At 38.2% G+C, this 21,983-nt stretch overlaps 1 protein-coding gene across 1 annotated transcript in view; it reads right to left on the bottom strand.

Moving 5' to 3' along the window:
• Nucleotides 1-21,983, bottom strand: part of PPIL4 (peptidylprolyl isomerase like 4) — a 35,672-nt gene that overhangs the window by 3,355 nt on the left and 10,334 nt on the right. The window contains exons 8-12 of the mRNA XM_077776021.1: nt 17,300-17,424; nt 14,496-14,562; nt 12,721-12,832; nt 8,343-8,439; nt 3,326-3,473 (exon numbers count right to left, since the gene is read on the bottom strand). Of these exons, the coding sequence (XP_077632147.1) occupies nt 3,326-3,473; nt 8,343-8,439; nt 12,721-12,832; nt 14,496-14,562; nt 17,300-17,424 (549 nt within the window). The remainder of the gene's footprint in view (nt 1-3,325; nt 3,474-8,342; nt 8,440-12,720; nt 12,833-14,495; nt 14,563-17,299; nt 17,425-21,983) is intronic.

Here is a 21,983-nt window from a genome sequence, read left to right as displayed (position 1 = left end):
GAACTCAATCAAAGATTTAGTTAAATCTAAATCACTAAAATAATATTAAATGATTAAAATGACAGTAAAAATGGAGTCCCAAATTATAAGAATAATAAACACCTTGAAAGCCACCGAGGACTGACAGCCAGTATGAATACTTCTCAGCAAAGGCAAACCCACAGCTGAGAACTCACTTCCTGGAACCCCAGTAAAACTCAGACCTCAACGACACAGTAACCACTTTGGAATAAAGACATGAGGTAAAATAATTAAACAGAAGTTTTCGAATTCAATAGTAAGTCTGTCACTCAATAAAAAACAAAGAACTTCAGAAAATACGTTAAAACATTCTTGGAGCGCCTGGGTGGCTCAGTCAGTTGAGCATCCGACTTCAGCTCAGGTCATGATCTCACAGTTCATGGGTTCAAGCTCTGCGTCAGGCTCTGTGCTGACAGCTAGCTCAGAACCTGGAGCCTGCTTCAGATTCTGTATCTCCCTCTCTCTCTGACCCTCCCTGCTCATGCTGCCTCTCTCTCTCTCTCAGAAATAAATAAAACATTTTTTAAAAAATTAAGACATTCTTAGGGAACTAGGCTTACCAAGCAAAATACCAGTAAATAGGAAGATCTAAGCTATACCTGAAAATAACCTAGTACTGAAAATGCCCTTTAGTGATTATATGAAATCAAAAGGATAAAAATCAGAATAATACAAAAAATTCTGGCCCACTAAAATCTTTTTTTTTAATGTTTTATTTATTTCTGAGAGACGGTGTGAGCAGGGGAGGGTCAGAGAAAGAGGGAGATACAGAATCTGAAGCAGGCTCCAGGCTCTGAGCTGTCAGCACAGAGCCTGACGCGGGGTTCGAACCCACGAACCATGAGATCATGACCTGAGCCGAAGTCGGACGCTTAACCAACTGAGACATCCAGGCACCCTTCTGGCCCACTAAAATCTTAAATACAGATGCTATTTAACTGGAAAAGAGAAAGTAATAAGAGGAATTAGTGTAGTTTTTTACTAAATCAAAGTGCAAAATCAGGGGCACCTGGGTGGCTCTGCGTTTAAGCGTCCGACCCTTGGGCGCGGCTTGGGTTGTAGTCTCAGCGTTCGTGAGACAGAGCCCTGTGTCAGGCTCTGCACTGACAGTGTAGGGTCTGTTTGGGTTCTCTCTTTCCCCCTCTCTCTGCCCGTCCTGTGTTCTCTCTCTAAATAAACCAATAAATACACTTAAAAAAAATAACAAAGTACAAAATCCAAAAAACATTTGCTTTAATATACTTTGAGGGGAGAAATAAAGTTAGGAGATTATTATTTAGAATTTAACAATTTTATAATTGCCAAGTGACTTAAAATTATTTGAAAGATACTAACAGTATTCCCCTCGAAACTATTTGATGTCTTTTACTCCCTGACAAAAAAGAAAAATATTTGCTATTGTAAGTTTTAAGTAATCAAAAAGATGATAAAAAAGATTCACAAAAAGAGGAGGGAATCACGGACTTAATTAAAACGTGGCCAAATTCTGGATTTTTTAGACCTCTGATTATTTCAAACACGCGCACGTGTATCTCGAGCCTAAATTCACTGAAGATTCCATGTCCAAGTGCAGGGTGAGAAACTGCAGCGAAGAGGCACGCATGGTGCGTGCAGTGGGAGGAGGAAGCGGGACAGAGACCAACGAGTGTTAGTGGTAAATATGCTAAATATTCGCAGAAATGTGACATGGCCACCATTTTAAAAGACTGGGCTGGTCTGAGGCTAAACTAATAGAGTACAGAAATGGGTAAGAGGGAGACGTGCCATTCGACCACACTGGCTTATTATACTAGAGGACACACTAGATCAGCATGGCAACAGAATTTAGGAGAGGAAACGGCCAGGAATAGATTCCAGGTAAGAGAAGCAGCAGAGTGGTTAGGAGTGCGCGTCCAGATTTACACTGTGCTTCTGTTACTTATCAGCAGTATAAAACCAGGGCAGGCGCTAAACCTCTTCAGTTCTCACTTTCTCTGTTGTGAAATGGGGAAAATCGTATCCACCACACACTGTCAGCACACAAGAGATGTTAGCTATTACTGATTCATGTGCCTGTTATTTGGAGGACTGAGCAACAGAGTGAAGGTATAACTTAAAGTGAGGGCAGGGCATGAATGATGGCAAACTTTAAACAGAGGAGAGGCTATGGAAAAAGATATATGAGATGACAGCAAGAAGCAGGAATATATGCTATCTAGAATATAGGAAACTAAGAATATATATAAAATATGTATCTGCTGAAATTTTTTAAAAATGAAGAATCCATGAAACACATTAAATGGTTACCTTGGGGGCAGAAGAGAAGGGGAAGGGGGCAGGGAGAGAAACTAGGTTCTCTATGTACTACATCGTAGATCTTACTCTGGAACCATACAAGAAATTTTTAAAACTACAAAACATACAAAAAAAATATTTAAGCAATCCCTACACATCAAAAAGAAACAAACTGAAATACGAATCCGGTTAATGGCCTTACCACAGAAACTATTGCAAGTGACTTTGAAAACAAAGTAATTTGACTGTAACGGTAAAAGTGGTAATACCCTGTGTAGAAAATGTGTGCACACACGGTTTCCTTCACTTAATCTCAACAACACACCTGTGAGGTGAGCACAATCTCAATTTCACAGAGGAGGAACCTGTAGCTCAGAACTTGAGCTCACTAACTTGTGGAGGCCACATCAACAGCCATACAGAAATGTACACCTAGCTTCTCTGAAGACAATCCTTGACTTTGCCAACTGTACACATCTCTCCTTCTCTGTGTCTTTGCTTGACATTCTCACCAGCTTGAATTTTCTCCCTTTTCACCTCTGCCTAAAATCTCTGCATCAACTACGACCTGGCTTAAGGCTTCACGTGGTTAATTATGAGAGCTATTTTTATTTCAGGTATACAAAATGGAAACACCTAAATGTTCCACAGGCCTGAAAACCTCAAGAGCTATCAGTACTATACATAACGCTTAGTAATAAATGAAAATGATAAATGAGCACTTTTTCAGCATAACCACACCAACGGGAATTAGCATCCACAGGTATGGAAATCACACTGGTTTTGTAATATGGAACTAAATGATATACTAACTTACTTTGAAAACAATCTTTTATCATTTGTGATATATGTTCTTAAAAATTAAAGTTCGTTAACCCCAGTGAAACCATTCTGTGTTCTAGAGTTAGGAACATATCCACCCTGTGCAGAACTATACCCTTGGTCCCTAAATTATGTTGCTAAGATGTAATTTATTACAAAGAGATAAAGTATATATCCCTCTACAGCGAAGGCTGGATGGTAGAAATACCTGATTAGTATTTTTGATCGGCACGTAGTCCTCATCTTCTTTTTCTTCAGAGCAGTGACGAGTTTTCTTCTTGTGTTTTTTACTTGTGTGTGAGTGACTTGATTTTGAATCTTCTGCTTGCTCATCCAGTACAAGATCGTATTTTGCACTGCAGGAGCTAGTTAAGGACAGATGTGAGAACTGACACGGATAATACATCCAAACAGAAGAATCTGGGAAACAAAGGGAGGCCAAGAGGCTAAAGGTAACTTTTTAAAACAAAAAGTGTCTCACAAGCACAGGGTTTATTTCTAAAACTCACTCCTAATTTCTTTCATCACATAGTCAGGAAAAATGGAAAGAACCCTGACCTTAAATAAGCAATTAACAATTGGCAAGTAAGTGGGCCAAAAACATGGAGGGCAAAAAAACCGTATCCACAAATGAAAATATAAGCAGCCACAAAAAATAAGGAAACCTATTTGTCAATAATAAAAAAAACTTAAACTTAGAAACTGAGGTACATGATTCATTGGAAAAAAAAGAAGGTATTACAAACCCCAAAGGCCCAGGAGCTATATAAGATGAAAGGTACATTCATGAGACTCTTCCTTTGAAGTACTAATTAGTTCAATCCTGTAGGAGGAAATTTAGCAATGCAGAGCAGCAACTACCAAATTTTATTATTTTTTTTTTAATGTCTATTTATTTTTGAGAGAGAGACAGGGTACGAGCAGGGGAGGGGCAGAGAGAGACGGAGACACAGAATCCGAAGAGGCTCCAGGCTCTGAGCTGGTCTGCAGGGCTCGAACCCACAAAACGTGAGACTGTGACTAGAGCTTAACCGGATGCTTCAATGACTGAACCACCCAGGTACCCACAACTACCATCTTAAATGATAATAAGAATTTATAAAAAATTAAAATACGTTAAATGAACCAAGGCATATATAACTATTTTTAATAACTGTGAGCGACATAAAGCCTAGTAAATGAAAACAGTCTTCAATATATTGTAGAACTTCACCATGACAGATTACTGCAAAGAAAGATACTAGCAATGACAAATGACTGCAATGAAAACACCAGGAAAGGTGTTTATGAAAAATTAAAAGTAAAAAGAGCTGGAAACAAAAACTGTCTATACCATATGGTAATCATTAACCTACAAAGCATAAAAGATGAAGACTTGAAAGGAACAATGAGAGAAGGGATCATTTTTCTAGGTGGTAAACTGTGAGTGAATCTTTTCTTTTTTCTAATTGAAGTGCAGGTGACATACAATATTGCATGAGCTGCAGGTGTACAACACGGTGACTCAACATATACGTGAATGAACCTTGTTTTAATTTCACATAAACATGTTATCAAAATTATGATAATGTATTTTAATTCAGAGATAAGTATGTTTTCTAATAATGTACTATCACATCTTAGAATAAGAGAAAATATAAAACCATTACAATCTCTACTGAAAGTCTATTTTAGAATTTGAGGAAGGCTAGCAAGTGCCAGAATAGTGGTTTTAAAAAAAAAAAGCGTCTGAGGAAGGCCCACACGCAGAGCTATTTCAGTGGCGTGTGGGACTAGAGCAAATCACAGACACACTTCCCTCAGGACGGGAGTTTCAGGTCTGCCTTCACGCTGCCGCAGCTCCGTGCTTTCCTCAGCGAGGTCGCTCTTCTACAGAAGACTGAACAGGAAAACGCTCATGCCCTGGCTTTTCACAAGATGGCTGCTCAGCGGGCAGCAGATACTATTGCTACTCCACTACCCCTAACTTCTTTTCTCCTTTAAAGTATGTCACACTGTTTCCAGAGTAGCTTCTGGAGCTTCTCCTTTTTCAGGAGGCCTTGCCCAGCATTTCACCTTACTGTGCTGCTTTACACATGCTACTCCCTCCGTCCAAAATGCTTGAAGCAGCAGTTTTCAAACTGCTGACTGTACGCAGTCAATGGGGTGCAAAATCTACTTAGTGGGTCGCAGCCAGCACTTTGTAATAATGTAGAAAAGAAAAGAGTATGTGGTACCTCGTACAAATACTATTGCATTTCTGTTTCAATTATGTGTGCTTGCGAATGGCTACACTTGGACTGTGGTGGGTCAAGAGGTAAACTGTATTTCTGAAATGATGGATCAAGTTAGAGTGAACAGCATGCCACGTCCTCTCCTCATATTCAGGTTGCAGCTTTTACGTCACTTCTCTTAGTGTTACCCGAGGGTGTTCCCTCACTCCTTGCCTCCACACGTCCCACATCCCACAAACACAGTGCTTAGCAACACTCTAGACATATTTATATTCGATCCACGGTAATTATTTAAAGTCTGCTCATCCCCCCTCTCCAACAATAAAACATAAGGTCTATAAGGGCAGGGGCTAGGTCTTACTGCTAAGTATATATATAACAGATGCCAAATAAGCATTTGTGGATTATTTATTAGACCACCAGATGTGACACGTGTCACATCTCTTCTCCCTCACTCAGCTACTATCTTCTACTCACTACTATAGTCAATGCCGGTAGATGTCAAATCTTTCCAATTAAACACAAATTTGAGATCTCCCTGTCTTCCTTTTCAGTTACTTCCCCGAGGTTTACCCTGGCCAAGTTAAACTTGCCTTTCCTTTTGTTCTATTTTTTATCTTATTAGTAGTCTAATTTACAGCAATTTCTCTCTCTCAAGATTCATAAAAGTGTATCTCCACCATGACTTTTTAACTTAAAACTTATTATTATAAAAAAAAGTTACCTGATTATTATATTGTCCTCTAAATCTCCTTTCCTTGCCATAGTAACAAAGTAACATGTAATACACAATGATGGAAAAATATGTCTCTTACACATTATACTTTTTGCTTTTTATCTCTTACATCTTATAAACACATGTGCTACCAATCTAATATTGTACCTGAGATTATAAATACCTTGCTGAATTGAAATCTATCAATTACCAACAACATAAAGACCACCATATTTGGTCAGACTCAAGAATTTCCTTTTTCTTGCTCAATACTCTGAGAGTGATTAACAATGGTTTATATCAGGACATGTCTGTCTTCTCCATTAATTTCAGAAGACGGAGGCAAGCACTTTTCAATACTGGCCACATGTGGTTGTATGAATTAATTAAAATTCAACAAACTTTAAAGTTCAGTTCCTCAGTCCATTTCACATGCTCAAAAACCACACGTGGTTAGTAGCTGTACTGGATGGTGGAGATATTTTCCAGCACTGTAGAAAGTTCTACTGGACAGCCTGGGGCTACAGATTTATTCTAAAACATGCATGATTTCCTTTCTTAACTTTCAGTAATTTATCACCTAAAATTTAAAACATTTTAATATTACATATTCTTTCTTTGCAGCCTGACCTACTTACCTCTATGAGGGAAAAGACACTTTCCTGTTTTTTATACTCTATGCCTAGACTTCCTCTTCTTTGTCCCACACACTTCCCTTCTTCCAGCTGCAGTTACTAGCAGGGAAGCCTAAATTTAATTTAAAGATTTGTTAAATAAACCTCAAGTGTATTCAGGGGTGCCTGGGTGGCTAAGTCTGTTAAGCACCCAACTTCGGCTCGGGTCATGATTTCATGGTTAGTGGGTTCGAGCCCTGCATCGGGCTCTGTGCTGACAGCTCAGAGTCGGGAGCCTGGTTCAGATTCTGTGTCTTCCTCTCTGTCTGCCACTCACCTGCTCACATTCTCTCTCTCTCTCTCAAAATAAACACATAAACGTTAAAAAAAGTGTATTCCATCCATACCTTTTACGATTTTAATATTTCAATCAAATCCCTCTAGTGTTCATCTTTTTAGACTGGATCTTAGCTTACTGTTTGGTGTGTTTGCATGTGAAAGCCTCCTCATGTTGATTATGTCAGTATATTTCAGCTTTATCCAGTTCTTACACCTTACAATGTTTTATGTATTATAGATAGTCAACACATTTTTTAAAATGAGTATATAACAAGTCAACCTGATATTCATCTTTCTTTGATGAATACTTGGAAAAGAAATGTCTAAGGCAGTGTGGGAAAAGAGAATCCCTAAACCACTAACAGAAACTAGAAAACAAAGAAACCATTTACCAGAAAGAATCGCAAAAGAAATAACTTTTGCAATGTGTAGAGTGATAGATTTATAATGAGAATATCAATGAACAAATTAAAATGACATAATGTAAGTAGTATGTTCCACTGATTTTTACTTGTCTCAACCTACAACCTCAAAAAAAACTTAAATGGTCGAGTCAATGGATTTCTTTTTAATCCTATAAAAGTCAACTCTTGGGGCGCCTGGGTAGCTCAGTCGGTTAAGCATCCGACTTCGGCTCAGGTCATCTCGCGGTTCATGGGTTCGAGCCCCGCGTCGGGCTCTGTGCTGACAGCTAGCTCAGGGCCTGGAGCCTGCTTCCGATTCTGTGTCTCCCTCTCTCTATGACCCTCCCCTGCTCACGCTGCCCCTCTCTCTCAGAAATAAATAAAACGTTAAAAATTAAAAAAAAAAGTCAACTCTTGCTTACAGTATAAGCCAAATAAATATTTGTTGCTAGACTGACAATGTACTAAGCAGAAAGAAGCAACCTAAAATAAAAGGATTTTGTTAATCTACACACTTACCATCTCTAAAGAAGTTAAACATTACAAGGAAGGTTAACACCAAGAATTTAGCTAAACTATCTGAAGAAAATTTCTGACTCTGGGGAACTGAAAACATTACAATTATATACAGAAAATACAAATCTTACCTGAAGATTTCAGAATAAGTGTTAACCTTAACCTAAGAGTAAGGAGGGAAAAGAATTTGGCTACAGATTTCTTTGAACTGTAAACTCCATACAACAGAGAAAATACCAAAAAAGGAAAAGTGTATGTAAGATGGTAAAAAAAAAGATTAACAATAAAATGAGGTCTTCACAAACCATCTGGATTCATGAACCTTGTCTTCTATGGACTTTGTGACCTTTTACAACATCACACAGTACTCTACACAGAGCGGACGGTCTCTACATATCGACCAATTGGTTCTTGTGAAGGATACTCCTGCTTGGGCTTTACTTTATCTTTCAAAACTAAATTAGATGGTTTATCCTGTTCCTTTTCATACTCCTTGAAATCACTCTTGGTGTATTTCCCACCTATTTATTTAAAAAAAGAAAAAAAAGAATTTAGTAAGAAAACTCACCTAATTTATCCAAGAACAAAAATTATCTTATAAGAGGTATAATATATGAGCTATTTTATGAGTAGCATATATATACTGAGGGACAGAAAACGGCTGAAGATTAGTCATTCATTCTCCTCCATTACTATTGCAAATGAAATCTGATACCCATTTTCTAGGCAGTCCTACGCTGCCACCTAACAACAAATGAGAGTATTACAACATCAAACTTTAAAATCCTAAAGTACACTGGGAATACTTTCACTGGGAAATGACGCAGTGTTTAAGGAGAGCCATTAAATCCATAGTAAATTAGGTCCAAAGGAAATTGAGGGCTTGAGACTGGAGTCTGAGATCTGAGAGACTTAATGTGGAAGAACTTAGGCTTTAAGGATCTCTGACTTGTCAAGAGACAACAGACTAAAATCTCAACAGAGCACCAAGCAGATAGGACACAGCAGGATGTACACAGAAGTTCACTAAAGGGTGTGAGAGGGGAGGGTTGGCAAGAACACCAAAGACAAATGGTCTCTGCTTTGAACTTCTTGCTTAAGAGCACCTTTATTCCTCCAAAGGGCCAAATATGAAATCAACAATCCCTTCAGAAATACAGGACCTACTCTTCTATCATGACCGGCCTTCAGTGGCAGGGCAGGGAAAGAGCATCATCCTCTGCAGCCCCTCGACTCCCAAGCCTACTCTCCTATCAGAGGAAGTTCAGTCCCAGACCGGCTGACCGACCTGCCTTTCCTATCCCCTCAACTGTCATGACAAAGTGCTTCTAGTGGGAGGGCTTCCCACACAAGGGTCAAGTCTGAACGTACAAGTAAAGCAGACCACAGGTACACAGAGGTGCTGTGATTGCAAATCCTACATACACCTTGACTATTATCGGGTTCTTTAAATGAAGGAGAAAATAGGAATAAAAAAAGTAGGTAAGCATCAAAAGCAAGATGAATCTATCTGGTAATTCCAGAAGCTCCTGAAACAAAACTGGCGAATAGACAATATTTCACGTGAATATGAAATAGACAACTGCACATGTTAAAACACTGATAACTGTAACAAACAGGTACCATTTCATCACTGACAGAAGATTCTGTGCTTGTCAGGAGTTTCACTATGGATGAGGCAGTTCTGGTATAATGGAAAGAGCAACGGATTAAAGTGAGAAGCTCTGTGGTCAAATCCTGACTCCAGTGCGAGGCCCTAGGTCAGCCACTTCTTTGAAATTCATTTATATTCTCTTCATTTGTAAGTTTAAAATAATAACTACATTTCACAGAGCTATAAGACCAAGTACTTAGCACTGTGAATAGCAATATAGTATATATTCAGTTTATTTAATATGAATCCATAATATATACAACTATCTTAAAACTATGATTAACAAATAAGCATATTTATGATGGCATATGTGAAGCTAAAGTATCTGTCTCCTATATGACATTTTATTTTCTTTTTTTAAAGATTTTATTTTAGGAGCATCTAGGTGGCTCAGCCAGTTAAGCATTCAACTTCAGCTCTGGTCATGATCTCATTGGTTGTGGGTTCAAGCTCAGAACCTAGANCTGTATCTCCCTCTTTCTCTGACCCTCCCCTGCTGACACTGTCTCTCTCTCTCTCATAAATAAATAAAACATTAAGAAAAACAAAAATAAGAAAATAAAAGAAAGTAAAATATTTTTTTAAAAAAGAAGAAAAAGATTTTATTTTAAATAATCTGTACACCCAATGTGGGGCTTGATCTCATGACCCCAAAATCAAGAGTTGCATATTTTACTGACTGAGCCAGCCAGGAGCCCCTCCTATATAACATTTTATTTTATTTTAATTTTTTAAGTTTATTTATTTATTTTGAGAGAGAGAGAGAACAAGCAAACAGGAGAGGGGCAGAGAGAGAGATAGAGTAAGAAAGAGAAACCCAAGCAGGCTCCACACTGTCAACACAGAACTTGATGCCAGGGCTGAACTCACAAACCAGGAGATCATGACCTGAGCTGAAACCAAGAGTTGGATGTTTAACTGACTGAGCCACCTAGGCGCTCCTTAGAGAGGACTTTTCAGTGAACTTCTTATTTTTTTCTAAAACATTATACAGGAGTGGGTGGCTCAACTGGTTAAGCATCCAACTTTTGGTTTCAGCTCAGATCATGATCTCACGACTTAGTGGGCTTGAGCCCCACATCAGGCTCTGCGCTGGCAGTGCAGAGCCTGCTTGGGATTCTCACTCTCTTCCTCTCTGCCCCTCCCCCACTTGCACTGTCTCTGTCTCTCAAAATAAATAAATAAATTTTTTTAAAAAAAAGTCCTCTGTAAATAAACTACATTGAAACTACTTAGGAAGGCAGTATCATTTTTTCAGTGGATGGATAGGTTAGGAAGAAGAATCAAGAAAAAAAACAAAAACTAAATTAAGTCCTATTTATATCATCCGTTTATGTGACCCTGGATAAATCACTTCACAAGATTCTGCCTCAAGTTCCTTCTCCATGATGAGGGACTGTAATTGTACTGCTTTCATATATATCGGGAATGAGAAAATTAAATCAGCTCTTTGGGGAGAAAGCCCCACAGAAGAGCTCCCTGGCAGCACCACTGGACCAGAACCACAGCGCACTAGGCCACCAGCTCCCCTCGGGTTCTTGAATATACTTGATTCTTTTGTTTACAAAGCTGCAATTACCACATGGGAAAAACACACCATCTTAGTGCCTTAATTTAAGTCTTCTCAAGTCCCTGAAAATAGACAGCAGTGTGAAAATCCAGTCATGCCATCCAGGACAGTCTCATGGGAGAACCAACACTATAAGGAACTCCGGCCCGACACTCTCCCACCATGGAGAACACGGCTTCCGGTGGGCATTCCTCGCCTATTCCGGCCATTTATAATTCCTCCCTTTTCTGAACTCCCACANGGGGGGGGGGGGGTGTGGGTGAAGAATTCATAAAAATCATGAAAATGAAAAAAATCCTGGAATTCCTAGTAAAATTTAGCATTACATGGTAAATGACTATCAAAGAAAATCTTTTAAAAATACTGCATCAAAAATCAAAAACTTGCATTATCTAAAAAATGTTTTTAACATTTATTTTGAGAGATAGAGAGAGAGCATGAGTTGGGGAGGGGCAAAGAGAGAGGGAGACACAGAATCCAAAGCAGGCTCCAGGCGAAAGCCTGTCAGCACAGAGTCTGACGCAGGGCTCGAACCCAGTGACCATGAGATCATGACCTGGGCTAACGTTGGCCGCTTAACCAACTGAACCGCCGGGTGCCCCAAAAACTGACATTATTTTAGCACGCAGATATTCAACCTTAATGCCACTACCAGAACTTCAGTTGACATATATATATATGCATATGTAGACAATGTCATAGACACAGGGACAGTATAACAGAAGAATAAAAGGTTAGAAACTTCACTGTCCAGGGGCGCCTGGNAAACTTCACTGTCCATTAATAGGACTAGTCCAATAAATTACGATGTATACATTCAGGCTGCTGCTGAGAATAAAATGTCATTTTATATACTGATATGACTTGCTCTCTTACATGTATTATTAAATGAAAAATGCAAGATACGAAAGCAGTATGTACAGCCTGCATCCATTTGTCTTATCGTTTCCTAAAGTTAAAAACAATATATATATATAATATATATGCTTCCTTTTTTAAAGGAGAAAACTATAAATATACATAAAATACATATGTGGAAAAACACGTTGAGCGGAAATTCTCACCATAAACACATATGCATGTATATTCAAAGAATGTATGTGGAAAATAAACAAACAGGTAAGAGTAGGCACCTCTCAGAAGGGAAATGGGAGAGATGAGGGGCAGAAGTGGGAGAGTTTTTTACACCACCTTTTCATGGACCTTTCAAACTTCATACCATATGACAACGAAAACAAATTTCAAAAAAACTGTTCAGTTTTGCATCTAGAAGAACCAAGCCACCACAGCCATCATTTTACAAATATGTCATTATCTGCAATGGGTTAAAAGTAATTTATTACAGTCAAAGATAGTAAATACATTGACCATCAGCTTAAAATACACATACACGCATACACACACTCCCCTTCATCTTAGATTCTTGACAGCAGCTACCTGAAACTATAAATGGCAGAAGTTACATCGATGAACATTTCTCCTAATGAGCAGCACTAAGTCAAGGGAGATACATACGCAAGCACGCACACACACCAGCACGCACAGTGAACAGAAACAAAGGAAGATAAACCAACATACCTTTTCCTTTCCATTTAACCTTTGCAACAGACTGGCTAAAATCCACATGTATTCTTCTGTCATCTATAAGGACATTGTCCATTTTGAAGAATGCTTTCTCACAATCTTCTTCCTGACAGTAATTATAAAAACTCAAGTATAAATATTTATGGAAAAAATTTCTGCAGCTTTAACAAATACTAAAAATACAAAAAGGTTTTTGTTACCCAAACCAACATTTGAATGCTTATTACACACGAAATGCCGTCAAATGTTTTGTATCTAACACCCCATTTAACTCTGATAACAAGGGTATGAGGTACTACTACCTGTTATCATCTCTATTTTCTCAAAGAGAAAACCTCAGTTTAGAAAGGCCTAGAAGTTGCCAAAGGTCAGCTGGCAAAGGTGTGAGAGCCAGGACGTGAGCTGAGGCAGTCTGTCTACGGTGGACATACATATGCTTACAAACTGTATTCTGCGAGTCCATAACCGCTTTTACTCAAAGCCCCCAAATACCCCAAAAGTTGTTTTTATAAACTTGGTGTTAAAATCCATTTGACAACAAAAGAGTCTAACAGGAGACTGTGGCCTTAATTTATTCCACTTAGTATGAATATGCTTCAGTGCAGAAACTGTGATCGATTACGGAATGCTGACCCACAGGAGTACAACACAGTCCACAGATGTGTGCGTACACACACACACACACACACACACGCACGCACACTATTACCTTTCTAAGTTCTGAAAAAGCCTGAAATCAGAAACAAAGCTATTCCTAAGGGTATGGATAATGGACCGTGGCCTGAGATACCAAGGTCCTTGTTACATAAGGTTCTTTCTGTCAGCAACTTTGAAACTCCGTATCTCCATTTCTGACGTCTGGAGACTAGAAATGATGCATTTCAACCCAGCACTGCTCAATTATCTCCTATATTCCTGGAAGTATTCTTTGGTCTACTGACAACTTACTTGAGACAATTCAGAGAAGCAGATTTAAAAACCCTAGTTAGAATTATATTTATTTACCATGTAGGTCAAGAATTCAATGGATTATATGCTCCAGGAGGATACAAAGCTTTAGTCATCTTTGTATCTACATCATTTAGAACATCATCTGGCACAGGGTTCGCAATCACTGGGGACATGATTTTAATCAAGTCACGTGACCACTATGTGTCTCCAATTACTTATTTGGAAAAGGAGGACAGTACCTATTCTCACAGAATTCTAAGGATTAAATGCTTGTCAAGTAGTGTAAACCTGGCTTAAAGAAAGCTATTTGAGTAACATAAACTATTGTTATTATAGATCTAGAAGGTACCATCTAATGGAAAATTCAGGTTTTATTTATAAGGAGAGTAATGTCTAGAAATAAGAGTTCTAGATAAACTGCCAAATATCATATAATAGCTAGTCAGTGACAGAGCTCAGATTAACACCTAGAACTTTATACTCAGTCTAGTTCTCTATTACTCAATTACAGACCTATGTAAATAATGATGAAAAATCATTTATACAACACGAAAGACTTAACCTAAAACTTTAAAGTTTTAAAGATACACTAACTCAGACTATACCTGAATCTAAAGTAAAGGTACATATATTAACACCAACAGATGTTGTATTTAACCTCTATTTAAGTATAATAAAATTATTTTTCTTGGGTGCCTAAAGAAAGGGCAAATTAATTTTCTAACCTCAGAGACTAGAAAAATGTTATAATTTTTCAAAATGTAATAATGTAAGAACAAAACACATATAAACCTAAATGTATCTATACAATGACCTACCTTTTCAAATTCAATAAAAGCATAACAAAGGGATTCTCCTGTTTTCCAATCCCGGATAACTTCACAACTGAAAGGAAGTTTGGGAAAAGTGATTATATTTACTTTTTTAAAGTGACTTCAAAGAAAAAGGCTTTACTCTTACTCTTCAAAAGTGAAGAACAAAATAAGCCATTTATTAAAAGGCAAAGTTAAACTAACGGAACTATATTTCTCCAAATTTCTTCGGTAACAATTCAAAAATAGTTCACCAGTGTAGTAACTAATTATCTAAATTCTACTGTGAATGCCCAATTTTGGCCTACAGTCCTCAATTCCTAATGCACTGAAGAAAAAATAAAAGTGCTTACTTTACCGCACCAAAGGTAAACTAAAAAATTCTTTAAGTCATTATTCACTTCTAGCCCAAATATAAGTGAATTATAGAGAATACAATGTTACTGTAGAATAATGTATGCACATTCATACATATACACGTTTAATAAGTTCATGCTTTGTACAGTTTTATTTTTTATTTTTTTTAAGAAAGAGAGGGAGCATGTTGTGTGTGGGGGGTGGGGCAAAGGACAGAGAGAATCCCAAGTGGGCTCCATGCTCAGCACAGAGGCCAACAGGCTTGATCTCGTGACTGTGAGATCATGACCTGAGCGGAAATCAAGAGTCAGATGCTTAATCAAAGGAGCCACCCAGGCGTCCCCTTGAATTTTAATATAAACCAAGCTCAAATTTAGCTTCCTAAGTATAGCTACCAAACAGAACTAATCCATCTTAAAAATCAAGTAAAAGGGCCAATAAGATGGAGTTGAAATCACCTGGCTTGTCCATTTCCTCACATGTCTCATTTTAAAAATATGAAACGAACAGGGAAATAGAACACTGTGAGACAAAGGAAAAGTAATCACATTATAGCATATGGATCAGCTATCACAACATTTACATATATTAAAATGTAAATACGGAATAATGATCTAACCAAAACTACGACACAATCAAAGTAGTAAGAGGTAAGAATGAAGATGGAGACGATAGGAATAGAGGTAAATCCTCACATTCCTCAGCAGGAAGTCAGTATAGAACACCTAAAATCCAAAAATAAAAAGTAGCAACATAGGAGTGCTTTTTATAAATATGATTTACTATAAGTGAGTGGAGGAATAAAGTTGAATAGCCATTTATGGAAAGATTTTTCTTTCAACAGAAAGAATAAAGAATGATTTCATAGGCAAAAAACAAACAAAAAAAACCTCAAAACATAACCTAAAAGGAAATTCTAAACATAAAATAATACTTTTTAATCAATTACAGTTGACCCTTGAACAACATGGTGGTTAGGAGTCCTGACTCCCTCCCCTGCAGTAAAAAATAAGCATATAATTCTTTTTTAATGTTTTTATTTATTTTTGAGAGAGAGAGAGAGAGACAGCGTGAACAGGGGAGGGTCAGAGAAAGAAGGAGACACAGAATCCGAAACAGGCTCCAGATTCTGAGCTGGCTGTCAGCACAGAGCCCGATGCGGGCCTTCAAACCCACAAACCGTGAGATCATGACCTGAGCCCAAGTCAGACACTCAACTGACTGAGCCACCCAGGCGCCCCACAATTTTTTACTCTCTCAGAACTTAACTACTAATAACACAGTCAATTAACATATATTATATATGTAACATATATTACATACTGCATTCTTAGAATAATGTAAGCTAAAGAAAAAAATGTTAAGAAAATAATAAGGAAGAGAATATACATTTATAATACTATACTGTGTTTATCAAAAGAAATCTGTGTATAAGTGGACCCATGTAGTTCAAACCTCCAGTTGACCATGCAGGTCAACTGCATAACTGACCTTCCTCAAGAATATTTCCCTTTCTAACAGAAATACTAGCTTCATAGACTTTTGCATTAATAATATAGGGGAAGAGGGACGCCTGGGTGGCTCAGTCAGTTAAACGTCTGACTTTGGCTCAGGTCATGATCTCACAGCTCATGGGTTCAAGCCCTGCATCAGGCTCTGTGCTGTCAGCTCAGAGCCTGGAACCTGTTTCAGTTTCTGTATCTCCCTCTCTCTCTGACCCTTCCCTGCTCACTCGGTCTCTCTCTCTCTCAGAAATAAAAAAAATAATAAAATAAAATAAAATAAGTATTCTTGGGGCACCTGGGTGCCTCAGTCGGTTAACCATCAGACTTCGGCTCAGGNGTCTCTCTCTACTAGAAATAAATAAAAAACATTAATAAAAAATAAATAAATAAAACAGGTAAAAAAATTTTTTAATAAGTATTCTTTTTTTTAATTTTTTTCTTATGTTTCTATTTTATTTTGAGAGAGAGACAGAAATAGAGAATGAGTGGGGGACGGGCAGAGACAGAGGGAGACACAGAATCCAAAGCAGGCTCCAGGCTCTGTCAGCACAGAGCCCGACGCAGGGCTCGAACCCACGGACTGTGAGATCATGACCTGAGCCGAAGTCAGATGCTTAACCAAATGCGCCACTCAGGTGCCTCTAAAATAAGTATTCTAAATATTAAAGAAGATTACTGAGAATACTACAGAACTAGACTTAAGCTATTCCATTCAGTTCCTGTTTTAGAGTGAAAATGTATGTGTGTTGGAAGTGGGAGAATCATTTGATTATGTGTGTGTGTGTTTTATGTATACATATTTGGGTGTATTTATATATATATGTATAAATATATGTTTTTCTCCCCTGCTGTGCAAAAGACTCAACTGTAAAATTCACTAGAATAAAATTCTAGAGTTCACATCAATACCTAGTTTTTCTAAACTCTTTCACTAATTCTAGAGATTACCTTCTTATTGGCCCAAATCTTGAGAATATTATCTCCAGATCTTCATCTGTGGTCACTGGATTCAATTTACACACAAAGAGCACATTTTCTGGAGGTTTAATATCTGCATCAGGTAGGTCTCCCACCTAAATTGTAAGTAAACAGAAATATAAATCAATTCCTTTGTTGTTTCTATTCTAAATACCCTACCTATGCCCCAAATGCTGATTTCCCTAAACAACTAAATTTATATTAGAAACTATGTGTTCAGGGGCACCTGGGTGGCTTGTGAGATCAAGCCCCACTTTAGGTTCTGTGTTGTCAGATTCTCTGTGCTTGGGATTCTCTCTTTCTCCCCCTCTCTCTGCCCCTTCCCTGCTTGCATGCTCTCTCTCTCTCTCTCAAAATAAATAAACTTAGAGAGAGAAAGGAAGGAAGGAAGGAAGGAAGGAAGGAAGGAAGGAAGGAAGGAAGGAAGGAAGAAAAAGAAAGAGAGAGAGAAAGAGAGAGGGAGGGAGGGAGGGAGGAAGGAAGGAAGAAAGAAAGAAACTATAGGTTCAGGAAATCTAAATAAGACGGCAAAATCTGAAACTATACTGCTCCTGGTAGTAACACTAATAGTCAATACTTGTCTGACTCTGACTTTGTGTGAATACCATGCTTCACACTCCATATACACTACTGCCAATTCTTAAAACAACTGCGTGGTTTCCATTTTAAAAATGAATAAAATAAAATTCAAGAACTTTATATAATTAACTGAAGGTCACACAGTAATCATCAACAGAATTGGGATTTGAGCTGAGATCTATCTGGCTTCAAAGCCCCAATTTTATCTCTGTTTTTCTTTTTTCAAGTATTTGATATATTTAAAAAATTATATAAAGTATATCTAAGTTATGGAGCATGAAAATAAAAACACCCGCAATGCCAACTAGCTTAAGAACTAAAATGTCCCGGGGGAGGGGGGAGATGGGCATGGAGGAAGGCACTTGTGGGGATGAGCACTGAGTGTTATATGGAAACCAACTTGACAATAAACTATTTGTTAAAAAAAAAAAAAAAAAGAAATAAAATGTCCCTTGGGGCACCTTGGTGGCTCAGTCAGTTGGGAGTCTGACTTTTGATTTCAGCTCAGGTCATGATCTCACAGTTCATGGGATTGAGCCCTAAAGGGCTCTGTGCTGGCGCCTGAAACCTGCTTGGAATTCTCTCTCCTCTCTCTCCGTCTCTGCCCCTCCCCTGCTTGCATTCTCTCTCTCAAAATAAATAAACATTAAAAAAAAAAACTAAAATGCCCCCTGATCCCATTACTCTGCCTGTCTCACCAAAATAACAAATACCCTGCTTTTTGGTTTTCTTTTTTGGCCATTCCCCTGTATTTTTAGAGTTTTCCCACATAAATACGTATCCCCAAGCAATATAGTTTAGTTTTGCTTGTTTTTAAACTTTGAAAACTATTATCATTCTGACTCCAGCCTTCTGCATTAGCAATGCTGCATTCTCTCCACACTGCTGCTCAGTATCAGCAACAGTCCCTGGGCAGTGTTCCTCACTTTCTACTCTCACCCTCACCATCATCTTCTACTTCAACCAAAATGAAGTTGACTTCTCAGCCAACTACTGCACTGGGTAGAGCATCCCAGGTCTACTAAAGAACCAGGGAGGGTACCTGTGGGAGAGAACGTGACGGAAACGGTTTCACTGTGGGGACACCGTATTTCCCATGGACCTTTAGATGCGCAAACAATACTCCTTTATACATACATTTGAAAGCGCTCAGAAACGAATTCTGTTAACACTGTCATGTGAAGTGTCTCCTCTTGGATAAACACACTTAAAAAATTTTTTTTTAATCACAAACAGTAACAAGTAACAGAGCCAGTTAGATCTGCTCAGTGCTTCTAAAGCCTCACAAAAGACAACAATCCAGAGCACCTGGCTGGCTTAGTTGGTAGAACATGCCTGATCTCAGGGTTGTGAGTTCAAACCCCACACTGGGTGTAGAGTTTACTTAAAAAAACAAACAAACAAACAAACAAAAAAACATGAAACCTGTTAATAGTGAGAAGCAAAACAACACACAATCACATATAGAATGGCTAAAATCCAAACCACTGACAATACCAAATGTTGATAAGGATCTAGAGCAATAGAAACTCTCAATCATTACTGGCGGGAATGCAAAATGGACAGCTAGTTTGGCAGTTTTTTAGAGATAAACATAATTTTACCATAAATTCCAGTCATTGCATCTTTAGGTGTTCGCTCAAATGAATTAAAAGTTTCTGTCTACACAAAAATCTGTACTCAAATGTTTATAGCAGATTTGTTCATACTTGCCAAAGGTTGGAAGCAATCAAGACATTTTTTTTGAAAGAGAGTATGCACACGCACAAGTGGGAAGGAGAGCATCTTAAGCAGGCTCCCTGCCCAATTAAGAGCCCAGTGCTTGATTTCAATGACCTGAGCCGAAATCAAGATCATGACCTTAGTCGAAATCAAGAGTTGGACACTTAACCAACTCAGCCAGCCAGGTGCCCCAAGACATTTTTTAATAGGTGAATGTATAAACGAACTGTGGTACATTCCATACAATGGAATGTTATTTTGTGATCAAAAGAAAGGAGCTATCAAGCCACAAAAATACATGGAGGAATCTTAAATGCATATGACTAAGTGGAAGAAGGCAATCTTAAAAGGATATGTACTGTATGATTCTGACATTCTGGAAAACACACAACTATGCAGATAGTAAAAAAGATCAGTGGCTGCCAAGGGAGGGGGGCAGAGAGGGATGAGTATGTGGAGCACAGGGGATTTTTAGGGCAGTGAAACTATTATGTATGATACTGTAATGGTAGATACATGTTGTTACACATTTCTCAAAGCTGACAGGATGTACAACTCAAACAGTGAAACCTAATGTAAATTATGGGCTTTAGTTAATAATAATTTATCAATATTGGCTCACCAAGGGTAATATATGTACCACACTAATAATATAAGAGGTTAATAATAAGAGAAACTGTCGGGGACAGGGATGAGTGTACACAGGGAATTTTCTGTAACTTTCTATTCAATTTTTCTATAAAGCTAAGACAGCCCTAAAAAATAAAATCTATTTAAAGGCACCTGGCTGGCTCAGTCATAGAGCATGTGACTCTTGATCTCGGGGTCGTGGGTTTGAGCCCCTGTTCGATGTAAAGATTACTTAAAAAAATAAAATCTTGGGGCAACTGGGTGGCTCAGTCAGTTAAGCCTCTGACTTCGGCTCAGGTCATGATCTTGTGGGTTTGTGGGTTCAAGCCCCACATCAGCCTCTGTGCTGACTGCTCAGAGCCTGGAGCCTGCTTCAGATTCTGTGTCTCCCTCTCTCTCTGGCCCTCCCCCACTTGTGCTCGGTCTCTCAGTCTCTCAAAAATAAATAAAATGTAAAAAAAAATTTCTAAAAAAAATAAAATAAAATCTTAAAAAATAAACTCTACATTTATTAAAATCGAAACAAAAAAGAATCCATGAGTCTTTACTAAAAATGAACATATAATAAAAAGATAAAAGAGGAGGGCCAATTCTTTACAGAAGAAGGCGGGCTGACAAGTGTGAAAGGAGTCATGGAGTTAGAAAATCACCACTTCGCACTCTTCAAAGTCAAGACCGGTTGAGGCGAGAATCGTGAACAGCTGAGAACACCACAGGGACAATTGGATAAGGGACAAGATATTTGAAAGGGGAAAATAAAGTATGCAATGGAGACAGTGGATTACCTTGAGCAAGTGATCAAAACGACCACTTTCCAATGAAGGGCAGATGGATATTGTGCCCCTGTTACTGCAAATGTAACATCTGAGGAGGTCACCTACGTAGTTACTCTGACTGTGTGCAAAATCTGAACCTAACCACAAGGCAACAGTTGCATATTCTACATAACAGATGGCTTGTATTCCTCAAAATTCTTAATAGCATAAAAAATAAAGACAAAGACAGGTTAAGGAATTCTTTAGAGGTTAGAAGAAATATAACTAAATGCAACAGATGATCAATTATGTGCTGGGTTCTAGACTGAATGGGAAAAGCTATAAAGGATAATACTGAAATAACTGACAAAACTGAAACATGGGTTTAATTTTTATCAATTTTAAATTTCCTGATTTTGGGGCACCTGGGTGGCTCCGTTGGTTTGGCGTCCGACTTCAGCTCACGTCAAGATCTCACAGTTCGTGGGTTCGAGCCCCGCGTCGGGCTCTGTGCTGACAGCTAGCTCAGAGCCTGGAACCTGTTTCGGATTCTGTGTCTCCCTCTCTCTGACCCTCCCCTGCTCACTCTGTCTCTGTCTCTGTCTCTGTCTCTCTCTCTCAGGAAAAAAAATATTAACAAATTTCCTGGTTTTGATAACTACACTGTGAATATGTATGATAATATTGTTGCTCTTAGGAAATACACCCTGATGTAAGAGGTAAAAAGAAATGATGTTTATGATTTATTTTCACGTGGTCCAGAAAAAAATAATATGTGTATGTGCATGAATAACTGGGGAGGGGGAAGGACACGCAGAGAGAAAGAGAATGACTAATCAAGCAGATGTGGCAAAAATGTTAAAAATTGGTGAATCTGAGTAAAAGCACAGAGAAGTTCTCTGCACTTGTTAAACTTTCTCATAAATTTGAAATTATCTGAAAAATAAAAGGTTTTGTTATGCTAACCC

The sequence above is a fragment of the Crocuta crocuta genome, unplaced genomic scaffold, assembly GCF_008692635.1.
Source record: "Crocuta crocuta isolate KB4526 unplaced genomic scaffold, BGI_CrCroc_1.0 scaffold25, whole genome shotgun sequence".
Classification (NCBI taxonomy): domain Eukaryota; kingdom Metazoa; phylum Chordata; class Mammalia; order Carnivora; family Hyaenidae; genus Crocuta; species Crocuta crocuta.
The sequence above is the reverse complement of the archived record's forward strand: the minus strand, read 5'-3'. Positions and strand labels throughout refer to the sequence as shown.